Raw genomic sequence first — 16,869 nt, 5'->3', positions numbered from 1 at the left:
TTCGCACTTGCATCTTGGGGCACCAATGATTTGTTCTGGAACAGGCTAGTGTTTACTTTAGATCCCCAACGTAATTCAAACTGGAAACATTTTACTGTGTGCCTGTGTGGCTACATAATTGTCAGGAATAATTCTTTTTATGCCATCTCTACAGTCAACATGCAAATATGAATGCTAACAAGGTTCTTAGAACTACACCAACAAATCATACATTATTTACTTGAAACTTTTTGACAGGCCAAGTACCCTTGCATTCTAATGAACCAGGAAGCTGCTGTGGAGATAACATTAATTGAACTGAGGTAACTACATCGCAGAGTCAGAGCTGTTGGTTGTCATTAATACTTATCACTCACCTGCAGGCTCCCCTCAGTAAAAAGGTCTGAGCTTGGTAACACATCACCACAATACCTACAAGTAACTGCATGCCTTTCTATTTTTCCATAATCTTTATTTGAATTAATACAATATGAAAACCAAAAGAATGAAATCAGCAGTATAAATCAAAGTTACAATTAACCAAAATGAACACACAACTATATACAATCATATTTACATAGGTGCCATTTACCTGCAAATAATGTAATCTTACGATTACTTCAGCATAACAAAAAACGATGGAAAGAACAAGGTTTATATTTAGAGGGGAAGAAGTATCTATGTATCCTAAACGCCATCATTTAGTTCCACCAATAAAAGTTGGTAAATAAGGAGATCTACGATTAAATATCAAACTCTAGATTATGATTAATAAAAGTTGAGGAGTTATTGTAATACATGGTTTAATAGTAAATTCTAGTAATCAATACAACTGGAGAAGACTTTTTGATTAAACACCAGAAATTTGTGAACTGTTAGGTGTTTAATTGCCATTTATATAAACCCACCCCATGTGAGACATGATCTATCTAACCAATTTAGTGTAATATAAAATTTAATTACTATAAATAAATTAAAATGGAAGTTTGTAACTCAGTCAAACCAGGTGGAGATATGTGTAATATGGTAAATTCCCATGAGACGGTGGATTTTTCATATCCCATCTTTTGGAGTCTAACTTTTAGCGAATTCCATAGTTTATATTTTGGAGTTGCAAGTGTGTATGTAAACTGCATGCCTTTCTGTTTTGATGCAGATTAGATGTTTGTTAAGTAATGACTTTTTTTTTCTTGCAGTTTATTTGACTGTCTAAGTGCTGATGCTGATAAGACATGGACTGCCAAGCATGTGTGCTCATAAGTTGCTCGAATGTAAACGGACTCTGGGCTGGTTATAATTCTTTCTTGCTGCTGAAGTCTGGAACCATATACCTTCACTCTCTCCATGCCAGTGGAAGTGCATTTTAAGAACTGATTTATGTGCCTGTTGAACATATGAATGAGTAACAGAATATTTACATTTCAGCTTGACTTGATTCTGCTGCATCTGGATGACTTAGCATATGCTTTCAGGGCAAACTGTTAGCAAGAAAACTGTTGTGACATACTCCCGACCACAAATGACTGTTAAAGTACATTTAACTGAAATACCTTCCTGTCTTTGCAGAGCCACATACATGCATTTAGAGGAATGTGACTTTTCATTAGTTTTATGTCACAGTAGTTATTTCTGTTAAAGTCTTAGGTAATGCATCTGTGGTAATCAAGCACTTGGACTCTCTTCCAGTACACCCTATGCTAATAAGGTAACACTTGGACCAAACTGGCTTTTAGCTTCTACATGACTATTTTTAGAAAAGAACAGATAGTTTGCCTCTTGACAACAAAATATATTACAGGATTTGCCCAGTAGGACTTTACATATTTATAAAGTATAAAAAGGCGAGTCTGGATTTGTCTTTCCAGTATCCCTCAGACCTACACAATCTATACATGAAAGTGGTTACAAGCCAAAGCACTAAGATGATCAGCTCAGTTTAACAACCTAAGCTACAGCTAACTGAAATTAATGAAGACAGAACAGTATCCTTCTCTCCAGCACCATTCATTTTATCATTTTGCAGGTGTTCAAAATTAGTGCAGTCAAAAATCAGAATTAACGTAACACCTATTTGTAAATGTACTGGTAGCGTTGTCGCCTCACAGTGAGACGCTGTCCGGTTCGACTCTCAGTTAGAGCGTCTTCTGCGTGGAGACATGCGTGAATGGGCGTGCCTTCGTTGAAGGTTGTGCGTCAGGGCTGGCAACTCGGTACGTAAAAATCAACTGCCATTCATTAGCGGACCTGAGTTCCGCTGTGACGACCCCTAACAGGGAAAAGCCAAAAGTCACAACAACAACAACTGTCTTTGCAAACAGTGGGTTATGTTCAGATACTGACAAAATACAGAGCCTCTTAAAATATAAAGTATCTTACACTTACCTTCTTAATGTAGAACAACAGAAACAATTTTATCATCTGGACAACAGGCAATAGTGGTGAAAACAGAACTCCCAGCCTTAAATGAAGAGAAAAAGAGAGAACAATTAAAATAAGGGAACTGCATAATGTACAGACAGTGTTGCATTTTGTAATGATCCTTCAATGTTTACAATATGCACTAACCTGTTTAGTGAGCAATCAGAGATATTTTCGGAGTGCCTCATGGGCCCAGGGAGGTATAAAACTGAATTCTGTGATTAGGCCCTTCTCTCTCTTCATTAGCTCTAAGTTTAAAGCAATACACTCTGGTAGGACAGGGAATCATGTGACACCCTGGTTGCTCATTTCTCCTTTGCCCTTCCTCACAATCTTTTATCTCTGTGTTCCATCTTAGTTTTTGAAGTAACATGGTTGCTCATTTTCTAATACTTGGAAAGCGGCTGCCTGAGTGTAAGTCCACAACCCTTGAATCCATATTAGAACCACAATCTCTTCCAGCATAGTGCTGTTTAGTCCTAACAATATATATTCTAATATATGTAGTCATGTAAATGCACATAATATACAATTCTTTGTGGTTCCTGTTCCCTGGCCTTACTACTTTCTATAGTAGGACATCACACAGTAGTAGTATGGGTTTTGATCAGATCCAGAATGTAGACCTGATGTTCTCTGGCATGGAGAAGAAAAAAAAAACAGATAATGCAAGTACTTGCCATATCAACTTATCAGCAAGGAGTCCCTCTGCAGAGGTAATTGTTGGGATTTCCTCTTCTTGTGTCTTCTAATGTTCATATCCCATGTTCTGGGTTAGATACAACTCTGGCTGTTCATACATCATGAGGTCATGGAGTACTATGATGTGCTAAGCCTCTCTGGTTCCACAGTTTGTTACTTAATTACTGAGTGGACACACTTGAAAGATAAAGAAACAAGAATATACAACATACTCTTGCCTGAATTATAGGGGGTCCATTTGAAATAGCAGATGGGAAGGCCATACAGATAAAACTTACAATGAGAAGGAAGTCAGCACCCACTACAGATGACCTTCTTCAGATTAACGGATACTCTGAGTGCTTGCATATCTGTTAAATTTGAATCTGATGAGAAGAATTCCAACTAGTACAATATAACCTCCCAAGGAGGTATGAGCACCAGAAGACTAAAAACAAGTGCTCAGGAGGCTGAAGCTATGAAAAGCAGCCTAACTGCTAGAATTATAATCCGAGCAATACTCCATGGTAATGGTGTGATCTGTGGTCACGTGACAGAGGCCTCAGTCCTCATATCCCACAGAATGCATTAATAAAACAGGCACTGGAAACGGCCACAACTTACTGGCATGGCTGATAACATTATCCAAACGGTGGTTGGCAGTCTCATGGCATGAAATCAATCCAATGCATTTGGATAGGATTTGCTTAGCCACAGGCAGAATTTTCTTATAGAACCCAACAGATAAAACTGCTCTATCTTTCAGAACTCAGCCAACTTTCTCAAGTAAAAACTGAGCTGGTAGTAGACATAAATGCTGTAATGCATTTTAAGAAATGAGGTTTGGAACAGAACATTTTCGCCTGTGACATTTTCAGGTGGGGGCTAGGCACATAGATTAGCAGGGATTAAGAGACTAAGGGTAGGATAGGGTTAAATGGGATGGAGGGATGTTTAGGAAGAAATAAGGGTAGGGAGGGGCTTAGAGGGTTTTGTCAAGTGTAACTGATGTTGAAGTCAGAGGTGAGTAATCCTCTTTTTTTTAAGTGGGTGTGGGTTTTGGGGACTGGGTGGCACTGACTTAGGGGTAAAGAGCTGTAAGGAGTGTAACAGGGAAACAGGAGACAAACCAATTGTCCCATCTGTAGCGATGTTAGTGAGTTGCTCTTCAGGCTAGTTTTCTAAGGGTTAATTTCACATGGTTGCAGCATGCTCTTCCTCTCTCTGTAGATTTTGTTATATATATATATATATATATATATATATATATATATATATATATATATAAAGCAAAGCAGGTATTAATTTCGTGAGCTTTGAGATACTTAGGAGTAATGGCTGTTTCCGCTCATGAGTGGTGAGTAGGGTTGCCAGTTGAGGAGAGTGCGAGACATGGCTGGAAGCACAGAGGATTATTTAAAAAAAAAAAAGGAGAGCAGCTGGTGAGGGGAGACCAATATATATATATATATATATATATATATATATATATATATATATATATATATACACACACATTATGTATAGATATATATATATATGTATATATATATATATATATATATATCAGTCCCCCATGTACACACATTATGTATATATATATATATATATATATATATATATATATATATATATATATACACACACATTATGTATATATATATATATATATATATATATATATATATATATATATATATATATATATATACATGTCTATATACATATATATATATATATATATATATATATATATATATATATATATATATATATATATATATATATATATATATATATGACTGGCTCTTTGGTCCTGGATGCATGGCACTTGGCAGGCTGATCCAGTGCTCCGCTTGAAGTGTTTGTTCATTGTCGTGCTTTATTGGTGGCCTTTCCCAATTTAGACTTCTACTTTTCAGTAAATTCATGCTACAACAAATCCCTAGTAATCGAGCTTTATTTGGTGGCTTTTCCCAGGCTTACAGGGGAAGCATGTGTCTGAGGCACACCTCTCAAAGGTACTGAATTGTCAGATGTTTCCGATTCAGATTTCCAACCTTTAGCATAACTTTTTTTTTTTGTCTTAGAATGGACTGTGTTATGAATTTATACCAATGTGAGCCTGTTATTCTATCAACTTTCTCAGATTGTTGTTAAGACTGCAGTTGCTAGGGAATGAGGTTTTGGTTTCTGACTTACTGTCAGAGGAAACATGCTGCCATAATTCTGTTGATGACATCATGGTAGAGGGATAGAGTAAAGTAGTATCCCTCTCGCCCGTATAGAGTTTTGCAGGACATCCAGACTTGTGCCTTATATGATGGTGTGCTTCAGTGGCACATTGGGAAATGAGGGTATACATTTGAGTTTTGGACTTCCATCCTAAGTTTAGATGAGCAATATTTAAATCTGTCCCTTTTTTGGGCATTGTCCCCCCCCCATTATTTTAGGCTTTGTCCAGATTTCTTGTACCAACAAGTTGTGAGCTATGGCTCCGTCTGAGATTTTGTCCGCAGGTGTCTGCTTGGGGAAGGGTTTCAGGGAGTATGGGGGAGGGTGTCAATTGTCAAAAGTAAAAATGTAGTTTTAAATGCGCATTGGTGGTAGTGGTAGGGGAATTCACGCCCCTTTTGTCTGCTGAGCCAGGAGGGAAGATTTGTGTTTTTCATGGTTTCGTAGTACCCGTGTGAAATTGTTTTTCACCACACTTGTGCCATGGTGTGTTCAGCCATATGGGAGAGGGTGGAGGATGGGCAGGCAAGGAGAGGAGTGGAATCTAACAGAATGGGGCAGTGGCGAGCCCCAGCAGGGAAAGTAGTGCTCAGCATGTTGACATACATTGAGATGGAATATCCTGTTGGTGTTTGTTCAGCCGCAATTGGATAGGTGAACAGAAGCACAGCTTCCACTGTACTGGCACAGTTGCATCTGGTTGTCGTTTGTATTTCCTGACTTTGTTTTTGCATGGTATTGAACCACTTGAGGCATTTGTCCGCTGTGAAGATTTTCATTGTAGGTGGTTTGTGATTCAATAAGTTGAGAAGGAAAGTGAGCGGTTGCACTATTGGATAACTTAATAAGCAAGCAGAGCTGCTTATTTGGATGGTAGTGTAATTCATTAAATTGAAGGTGAGTGGGTAACGCTGCCTTGTTAGTGTAAGATAAGTGAGCAAGTGGGGGACGCAGCATATCAAGGGTGAGTGGTTACGCTGCCCTTATGGTTATTTTATGTTTCCTTTCATAGAAGTTATCAACTGTGTCATGTTTTTGGTTGAAAACTATAACTACTGGTTAACAATCATACTTATGGATAAAGGTCATCAAATGTCATTCGGTGTTGTGTTTTTATTGAAGTGGATCGGGACAAAATCTTTTCCAAACTTGTCCTTTCACTTCCAAGAATCCATCCTTCCTTCTTGAAAATATTAGCTCACTACATTTCTAAACCTTGTGGCTAATCTACACGATCCCTCTTTTCTTAGTTTATATTCCAGTCTGCTGGAAACAAGCTACAGCCATTTTACTCCTTAAAACACCTGCTCCTCCTTGTCCCTCATTTTATTATTTTATTATTATTATCATTTCCAGAGTCAACATCTTTGAGAACAGTTTACTTACAAGTGCTGAAATATGATAAACAGCGTGCCCTAATTGGCCACACCCACATAGTTCCAAGAGTAATTTTGGGTGTAGAAGTAGCTTCAGCAGTAGGAGTGGCTTCAGAACCATCACTGCATTGCATCACGTTGGTGAGTTAATTTATAAGAACATGGACAGATGCTGCTTACTGGACCCATGTTTAGAGATTAAAAGGCATTAATTTTATGAACATGGACAGACATCTACTTACATGGTCCTTGTTTAGTGAAATTAAAAGGGCATTCAGTTTTGTCAAGGACTTTCTCCTTTTAGAATGGCTACCTATAATTTGGAACATTTCTAGACATCTTGTTCTGGAATTACCATTCAAGTAAAGCCTTACGTATCCTCGAGCCAGATACTCTCTTGCATTACTGCACTTGAAGAATCTCTCAGAGGTCTTTACTGGATCTGTCTTCTTTTTTAACAAGTTCATACTACTAGACAGTCGAGAAATAATGGCAATTCTCTGTATTGATAAATTCATTCTTATGTACTCTGCCAAGCTTGCTTCTAACATGTGAAACAGCCTGAAAAAAGATTTGGGTGTCTGAGGTTAGACACTGACAAACAAGCTCATTGTGACTATAGAAAAGGTGACATATTGTGCCGTATTGTACTTTAGAACACTACTGCAACAGTTGTAATCCTGTATATGAATTCAGTAAAGTTCAGAGTTAAAAATGGACTCTGGCCAGTCTACTTGCCCAGCTATCAAATAAATTATGGGATTACTACGTATCGTCACCTATGCATACATTGATTTGGAAAAGGTAAAGCTGGGGATGTCAGTACCAACATCACTGTAAAGATGGTAGTTCACAAAACACAGATTCCCCAAATTATAAGCTGATTTTACTCCAAGTGTCATTACTATAGGAGGAATTATCCTGTCCCTCCCACATCCCTTCTACTTTACTACTGCTACTCTGAGGCTGTAAGCCAGGTGTAGACTCAACATGAGAATAAATAAACAAGCTGTGGTGGTAAGTGGGGAGTGTAGCACCTACATTGGGTGGGGTGCAGGGGACTTTTCCTTGCAAAATGACATGCTTAGCTATAATTGTAAAATTTCTTAGCAGACTGCAGCCTCTTTAGTGAAAAGCTGAAGTTGTTTCATTATACTGAGCTGTAATTACTGACATAGCAACTTTCTGATATAGTGAGCATATCCATTTTCACTTAAAATCCCAGGCTGACTTTGGAAATGGTCCACGAGGAGCAGGCTTTAACAGTCAAAAAATTCAATAAAATAAAAACTTTAGAGATATCAGTAATATTATCCTTATTTAACTGTATCACTCTTCCAAATTATCCTTTTCTTTCTCAGAAGCAAAAACTTTACTCTAGCCTGAATCCCTTCTCCAGACAGATTCAGAGGGAACAAAGATGACTTCCTTAAGATTGCTCTGTCTAGGGGCATTCTGTGCTCACCTTGTGCTTCAGGTGTTGAATATAAAACACAGAGGGGCATAGAGGGTTTGGGGAGGCTAATAGGGGCAGGCTGCATCCTCCTAAATCTAGCATGATGTTGTGGCATGCACCCTGAAACACAAGGCTACAAAAACAGAAGAATGTTTACTGAATGAAGGCATGCAGAAATAGAAATACCAGCTGTCACCCACAACCAAAAACAGAAGAATTTTTACTGAATTAGGGCATGCAGAAGTAGAAATACCAGCTGTTACCCACAACCAAAAACAGAAGAATTTTTACTGAATTAGGGCACGCAGAAGTAGAAATACTAGCTGTCACCCAAAACCAAAAGCAGAAGAAATTTTACTGAATTAAGGCACACAGAAGTAAAAATACCAGCTGTCACCCACAACCAAAAACAGAAGAATGTATACTGAATTAGGGCACGCAGAAGTAGAAATACCAGCTGTCACCCACAACATGGAGACCCTCAAAGTCTTAACAAGTAGTATATTTTCTGTACGATTTTGCACCTTAAACAAATGTCAGATGTGTACAACACTCAGTGCCCTGGTATATATAAGATGCCTCCTCTTCTTTCAACAGTTCCTGACATTCTTCAGAGTTCATACTTCACAGCTGCTAGCATTTCAGGCATTCCTAAGTCATTAGTAAGACTAAGTATGGAGCTATGTCCCTTGGCCAGGTAAACATAAGTAAATTAAAAATAAAAGGACTTATTTTAGAAATATTCTTGTTTTTTGTTTTCTCTTCCATTTTTTAAACACCTTTATTAAATTATCACTTAAGACATAGCCGCACATACATCAATAGAAAAGAAAAAACAAATCAACATTTTTCCATTTACATACATTATACAGCACACATTTTCTTTCTATTTTTAGAAATGTTATTGGTCCAGCATTACACAAATTGCTCAGTTCCTGCCTTCCTATTACCCCACCACTCCTCATAAGCGGGCGCCTGCTTTCTGTTTTCTCCGGCCAAGTCCTTAGACAGACATACCTGTATCTGCCAGACTGTACCTGAGAATTCCTTCCAAATACTTAACATTTGATTTGTTGTAGTATTATGCATGGTATTAAGGGCCCATGAAAAGTGTAAGAAATGTAGCAATGCTGTGTTAATATTACTAAATTTAATTTTGTTTTAACACAAAATGTTAGAAGTTTTGATATCTCCTATCCCCAGCTTTCATCCGTGAGGACACTGCAGCTAAAGTTTTTCATTTCTGCTGGGAGTCTTACACACTCAACTATAACATTTTCCTTTCTCCTGAAATACATCATGCAGCAGTTGCAGATGTGCTAGGAAGGATGTTTGGCTCCATGCTCATGAAGCACCTCACCCTTATGGCAGGTATCTATAGGTTGCACTGCCACTGGGTGTGGGTGAAACTGTTTGGCATTTCTCAATGGCTGCTTTTAAATATCTGTTTCATTTCGTATACAGATCGACACATCCTGTGAAAGCTCAACTTTCTTAACAAGGCACTCTTTCAGGTTCAGTTGTGAGACCTCTCTCATACACATCCTAACAGACATTAGAATTTTACCCCATACATAACTTATTTCATTCATTTTTAAATGGCATGGCTGTTACTTCAGTTGTACTTAATTATTGTATCTGTTCTTTCTTGACTTATGGTAACGTATCAGGGAACTAAATGTCTGCATGTGTATGCTGATTGTCTATAGTCTTGCAGTGTCTAGCAGCCTGCTTTGCTCCCTCTATCACCCCTGTCTTCCCAGTGGACTACATTTACAACACCAAATCCGTTCTTCCCTAACTCGTACACCTCCTTCCCAACCTCACTCTCAAGGCCTGTCTCTTTACTACCCCACTTCCATTTTTATGCTTCACATCAATACCCTTCCTTATAAATGGTAGTGCAGTACAAACATCAATACCCTTCCTTATAAACGGTAGTGCAGTACAAACATCAATACCCTTCCTTATAAACGGTAGTGCAGTACAATACCCTTCCTTATAAACGGTAGTGCAGTACAAACATCAATACCCTTCCTTATAAACGGTAGTGCAGTACAAACATCAATACCCTTCCTTATAAACGGTAGTGCAGTACAATACCCTTCCTTATAAACGGTAGTGCAGTACAAACATCAATACCCTTCCTTATAAACGGTAGTGCAGTACAATACCCTTCCTTATAAACGGTAGTGCAGTACAATACCCTTCCTTATAAACGGTAGTGCAGTACAATACCCTTCCTTATAAACAGTAGTGCAGTACAATACCCTTCCTTATAAACGGTAGTGCAGTACAATACCCTTCCTTATAAACGGTAGTGCAGTACAATACCCTTCCTTATAAACGGTAGTGCAGTACAATACCCTTCCTTATAAACGGTAGTGCAGTACAATACATTCCAAATGACATGCCTCTCTTCAATGCACAGAGTTACTGGAATGAATACATCATCCTCATTTAAAACACAGATGAGACTTATTGCCCAACACAACAAAACAACGCTCACACAGTTGCAGAAAGCAGCATGCCTTCTTAATCTGCTCTCATAAGTTTACATTAAAATAAAAAAGGACTACAATTTCACTAACACTGACACTTCACAATTCAATGACACTGGATCACACTTCACAGTACAGTGACACTGGATCACACCATGTCATACCTGAGATGGTAAACCCCTGGGAATTCCTTTACACCAAAGCAGATAAATTCAAAGTTAAGTTTACATAACAAATGTACTACTTTACAAAACTGCCATAAACAACATTTACTGGTTCATTAACTTGCCCCCTAAATGGAACACCACTTACACTTGCAAAAGCCAAATGGTTTCCCATACCAAAAAGAGCTTTTCTCCTTTTGGATACACTACTATGCAAACTGATATGGGAAGAAAGATTCCTCTTCTCTGCTTAAGAGAATTCCAGAAAGAGCTCTGTCAATTTATAATCAAGGTCACCTTCTCAAACAAAACCCCAAATGCAAACTCCACTATCCAACCTGAAATACACAGAGCATACTTAATATACTGGCCCCAAAGTCTGGGAAACCATTTTCGAATATATGAAATTAAATCGATCATTAATTTCCATAAATTGTTGAAACACTACTTGCTCAACTAATCCAAATGAAATTGATTTAAAAACATGTACTAGCCCATAAAAATCTGAAAACCACATGTATAATCCACCACTTACCTTGAACGTGAAATTAAACAGAAGCGAAGGCAAAAGCACCACAACATCTTCATCCTAAAATAATGGTTGTCCAAAATAAGGACATTGATCTGGACACTATTTAAAATAGTGGTCACAGTAATAAAAGAAAGCAAAAAGGCCACACCAAGGCTTATTTTTGTTTACTACATGGTTTTAATATTGATGGTAATTAACCGCTTTGCACTGTAATATATTGGATGTAGGTAATTGTTTTGTACAATAATAGATTGGTTGTGTAAACTGAATGACTAATAGTCACAAAAGGGTTAAGGTTTGTAAGGGGAGTACCTCCCATAACCAGCTCAGATAGGGCCTCAACTGTACCCCCTCCTCTGAGGGGAGGCCACATCCAGGGAAAGATGAGCTTAGGGAACACCCCCATATCCAAGTCATATCTCACAAAGGATCTTAGTTAACCATTAGATTAGGAGCAGAGATTAGCTGTCTCAAGAACCAATAAAACATTTTCAAAGACACACACAGCTCTTGAAATTTCTTTGACCTCAATATGTTAAGTTTAATAACTTCTGTAAGTTTCAGCAGAGAAGAAATCTTAATCGAGATTCCCCTCTGAATAAGAGCGCCACCAGGAAAATACAAAAAAAGCTACCTTGGAAAGCAGAACCATCTCTGATCCACAAAAGGTCAGACATTTTCTTATTTTTTTTTTCAGTATTTGAAATACAGAAAAACAGCACAGCACAGGACAGAAACTTGCTCATGTAATTACAATAATGATTACAGAGGTTCCTCACTAAAAGAGTACAGGGTGTAAGTAATATGTCCTATGCAGACCGCCTCAAGGCCCTATCCTTGTACTCTGTCTCTACAGGCTTTGAGGGGAGATCTATGCCTGGCATACAGGTCATTGTCAGATGCCACTCTGATAGACCTCCCGCATATCCACAAAACAAACAGCACCAGAATTACCCATTCTAAAGACTTAAACCTTGCCTGTGATATAAATAGGACCTACTGGAGAGATAGGTATGTAACCCAGAGACTACCCCATCTATGGAACAGGCTCACCATCCATGTGAAGTAGAGTTCCTCCCTAAGCCAATTCAAGTGCAACTTGGACAATTGGATAGGAAACTGGAAATTCATCCCTGGTTTGGCAACTATGTTTCTAATGAATGCAGGTAACCTGTAAATGGTTCATCTCCCAGGCCCATGATTATACTTATCAAAGGTACCAGAACTTGTCAGAAATTTGGGATGCATGGCCAGGCTTAAAAAGGCCCTTGTGGTCTTTAGCTTAGTAAACACCTATGAACCTATGATGCATTACTCCAACCATACCATGTAGCTCACTTTATGCTTAAATGTTCATTAGTCTACCAGTCAGCTCCATAACACCAGTGCAGCTCTTTAATGCACTCTGGACTCGGTCATTTCCTATCTTCTCACTGAACAAATAAGAGGCCCACATTCCTATCATTATAAAAGGAGATGGATCAGATCTGGATCATTTTCCTTACAGAGAATAACACAGATCACAACAATTAGCAGTTTTTATTTTCAGAGAATGTTATGAGGGAGATATTTCAGTGACATATCATACTTTGTTCAGCCAAACTCTTGCCCAGTGAATGACCTCTGCAATGGGTCATGTCACCCCTTTACAGACAGATGTAAAGATCTGAGCACTGAGGTTCAGAAACAACTTGCTTCTCAACCAACTACACTTTCAGACCCCTCCCTCTTGTAGGAGTAGGATTTTATATAAAACAAACCCCGAAGTGCTTCCTGCATGGATTTTATTTCAATAACCTAAAAAATGAAGCTCTGTATTCTGGCAAATATTCCTCCAGACAAGATTTGTGGGTGATGAGCAATATGGAAAGGTAAATCCTATACTTCTGTAATTCCTACAACACAATAAATTGCTTTTTTGAAAAAAAAAAAAAGCAGGCATGCTTCCAGTGACAGTTGATAGCATTGATTTAAATATAACACTACATAAAGGGCAACAGGCTAAGCCAGTATCATTACACAAAGGGCCGTAACTATGGCACAGATGAATTGGGTTTGATTAGTAGCTCAGCATCCGAGGTGCTGGTAGAGAAGGACAGGCGTACCCATCCTGGTGGAAGCATGCTCTTGGGGGCACTTCTCGGTCATTCCCTGGTGGAGACTATGGATACACAGGGAGTGTGGTCCTAAGGGGGAAGAAGGCAGCAAAATTTAGCTGAGATGTCTCAAAGGTGGCATACTAAGTCAGCACATCACAATTGCATGACCACCTATGGATGTTAAACATGCATACACTGTGGAAGGGGAAAGGCTGGGGCATAACAAAAACACTCCTTAGCTGCAGCATCCTTGCTCTTCTCACTGGCTGTAGACATAGGTCTGACAGTGGTTCTGGCAGGCCCAAGGAATGAGGAGAGAGGCTGGTGGCAGCCAGTGGTCAGCTACATTAAGATCTGGGCAGCTTATACGTGCAACTCTAGTACATATACCTTCACATCATCATTGGCACCTGTATACCTACCTTCTTAAATACAAAGAAGTACGCATGATCCTTACACCAAAAACATTATCCACCTTTGCAAGTCAGTACACAACCATAGCTTTATTTTCTGACTTTATAAATATCCTTAAGAAGGTAGCACATAGATGCATACAAATATTCAAAACATGGGCAATAATGCCCTTAGCATGCCAATGTACCAAAAAGGAAATTCCCCTATTATATGTCCAAGTTGTTCTTAAAATATCTAAAACAGTTCTTGCTTGCATCAGTTACTCTCTCTGACAATCAATTACTACATATTTTTATTCCTATATAATCTCATACACAGGCTGTCTGATGATTCTCTGCTACTCTTTTGATAACCCCAAACATTCTCAGTAGCAGTCTATAAATGTCCTATCTATCTAAACGAGGTTGCCTCTTAAATATCTGTATGAGACACTACACAAGTTCAGACATTTTAATTTTCAACATCTATGAATGTGTCCTTGGTATTTTTCCACTGTACTATTTCCAAGTTACTGATGTCAATATTATTACAATTTTTCTATACAATTATTCCACACTCTAGTTTGGGTTTAATATAATGTACAATGATTTTAACATTCTGGTTTGCTAAACTTTATTAACATTTTTTATACAACCGAATAATTATCAGTAACCAATTGGTTGATATGATCAGAAAAAACTCAAAGCTGGATGTACCCATATAACAAGTTCCTTAAATAAATTCACAGTTTCAATCTGTGTGTGCAGTATTAAATATTCGCCCAGCAATATAGTCTCCAAAATCTCATATGCTTAGGTTCTTATGTATTTAACAGCATATTATTCTCCTGTGCCCAACTGATCAATTTACTCAAAGCCTTTTGCAGATATGTCCTACCTCTAACAGATATAATCAGTTTTTAGATCATCTGCATATAGACTATAGAACATCTCAGATGAAAAAGATATATTAAACAGATACAATCTAAATAAGTATGGGACGTGGACAGAGCCTTGCAGGAATCTAGAACTTCACATGTCCAATTGCTGCATAATGCACTCAATGTCCTATTTGTCATCGATGTAGCTATCCATCTTAGCAAGATCACATTAATACCTAGCCGCTCTAAATTATCCTTGTTTGTATAACCCTAGTAAAAGTTGAAGACGGGTGCAGATAAATTCCATCAAAGCACTCCTTTTCATTTATAGCAGTTATATTATCGCAGAACATCATGTTACAGATAATTACAGATCTATTTTCAACAAATTAATGCTGATATATAGTTTGAAACCCTAGCCTTTCCAATTTTGGCAAAAATGTATCCAAAATAAATTTGTTCATTATATTTTCCACAACAAGAATGTAGACTTCTGGGTCTATATGACTCCAGGTTTGTTGTGTTCCCTTTTCCCTTAGCGAGGAGTTTAACAAGTGCAGGTCTCCAGTCTTGAGGAATCTCCTCGCACTTAATGGTACTGCAAGTTCATGACAAAGAGCCTTCAGATCATGATTACTAACTCCAGCTTCTCCCTCTGCTTTGTCTGGGTCACGTTTTCATAGTACCTTTCCAACATACTGAAGTTACCTGGGTGTTACAACAAATTGCCTACCAATTCCTAGAGCCAGACTGTTTTGAATATGGTTTTGTAAATATATACACATGACCAATGTCAATAGATTTTTGAGATTATGCAGCATAATATTCTTGCAGTTATAACACCTTGTTTGTTTGTGGTTGTAAATAATCACTCTTAAGACAATCTGTGGAAGTAAGGATTCTTTCTGATACATGGGATAGCGTTGGCAAAATCAGAGTGATAGCAATCCTGCTACTTAACAACATAACACTTGCAAATATGGAGAGATGCACATTAATGTGGGGAAATAAATTACTGACCTGTCCAAGGCATTCAGTACAGCTGACTGCAAGCTTCTGCTATGATTGCTGCTAAAATTCAGACAATGCATCCTGGTTTATAACTAGCTTTCTCATATATACATTTACATTTCAATGTTTAACTCCAGTCTCCTCTCCTCTGCGTATGCTATTACCCCTGGACACCCACAGGTTTCTTTGCCTCATCTTCTGCTACTTTCAGTCTTTGCAAACTTCCTGCAGCTAGCCTGTTTTACACTCAGATCATCTGGTCATCATCAGATCTGACAGCTCTTATAAGAGCTGTAGATGGGCTCAGCTGCTAATACTAAATATTTCTATTCCAAAAATCTGATTAGTATCCTACAGAACAACAAGTCAGTGTTATCTGTCCACTAGACTCAAAATATTACAAGAAGAAAACAGACTGAATGCTTCACGTTACCCCACAGAAGATACCTGGTTCTTCAAATATGTACATATTTGGCTAGCTCCTGCACTTTGCATGAATAAGCCCATGCATCAGTTTAGTGCTAAAATCAGAAATCAACTTTCTCTCTGTCTCCCTTTCTTGGATCCTGATGAACGTTATTACAGGCAAAGAGGTTGTAATGCCACAGTGTGAGTGTGCTTTATTGTTCACTTATACTTCTGAAGGAAACCGAATGTATGTCTCGGAAACAGACTGTATGTCTAGTAAAACAAAGTTTGTTGATTGCTGTTCCTCACATCTAACTGAAGTACATCTGCCTTACTCTGCAGAGAATGGGGAGATAACTATTCAAACAAACAACAGATATTTTAAACGATGTAGTTAAAACTGTAGCTCCTTGAAATAATGTAGCACCTCTTGCTCATCATTTAGAACCTAGACAACCTATTAATTTAGAGCTAATGCTGTAGGAAAATGTTTTATTAATAATGCCATCCACACCACCCAATAATAAGCATGCCAGTGACTGCGACTTCTCAATACCAAGCACTCTTTTCTCGGATCATCCCAAGTTAGGAACTCCACTGACCTGCTCTCATTTAGGAAGCAACTTTTTACCTCAACTATCAAGTTAACTGTACCCGCTTTCTTCATCCTGAGCTGTGATACATACAGGTATCTATAAATGCATTCATCTGTGGTATTTAATGTTGTGTAGACGGC

General features: G+C 38.1%; 1 protein-coding gene across 6 annotated transcripts in view; it reads right to left on the bottom strand.

Moving 5' to 3' along the window:
- The window catches only part of TMC6 (transmembrane channel like 6), a 1,104,128-nt gene that overhangs the window by 142,858 nt on the left and 944,401 nt on the right, over nt 1–16,869 (bottom strand). For all 6 annotated transcript variants that reach the window (XM_044068185.1, XM_044068183.1, XM_044068186.1 and 3 more), the window contains one exon: nt 2,362–2,437. In XM_044068185.1, the coding sequence (XP_043924120.1) occupies nt 2,362–2,437 (76 nt within the window). The remainder of the gene's footprint in view (nt 1–2,361; nt 2,438–16,869) is intronic.

Source organism: Protopterus annectens, chromosome 4.part0 (genome assembly GCF_019279795.1).
Source record: "Protopterus annectens isolate FY-2018-M chromosome 4.part0, PAN1.0, whole genome shotgun sequence".
Lineage (NCBI taxonomy): Eukaryota > Metazoa > Chordata > Ceratodontiformes > Protopteridae > Protopterus > Protopterus annectens.
Note: the sequence above shows the minus strand (reverse complement) of the source record. Positions and strands in the feature narration are given on the sequence as shown.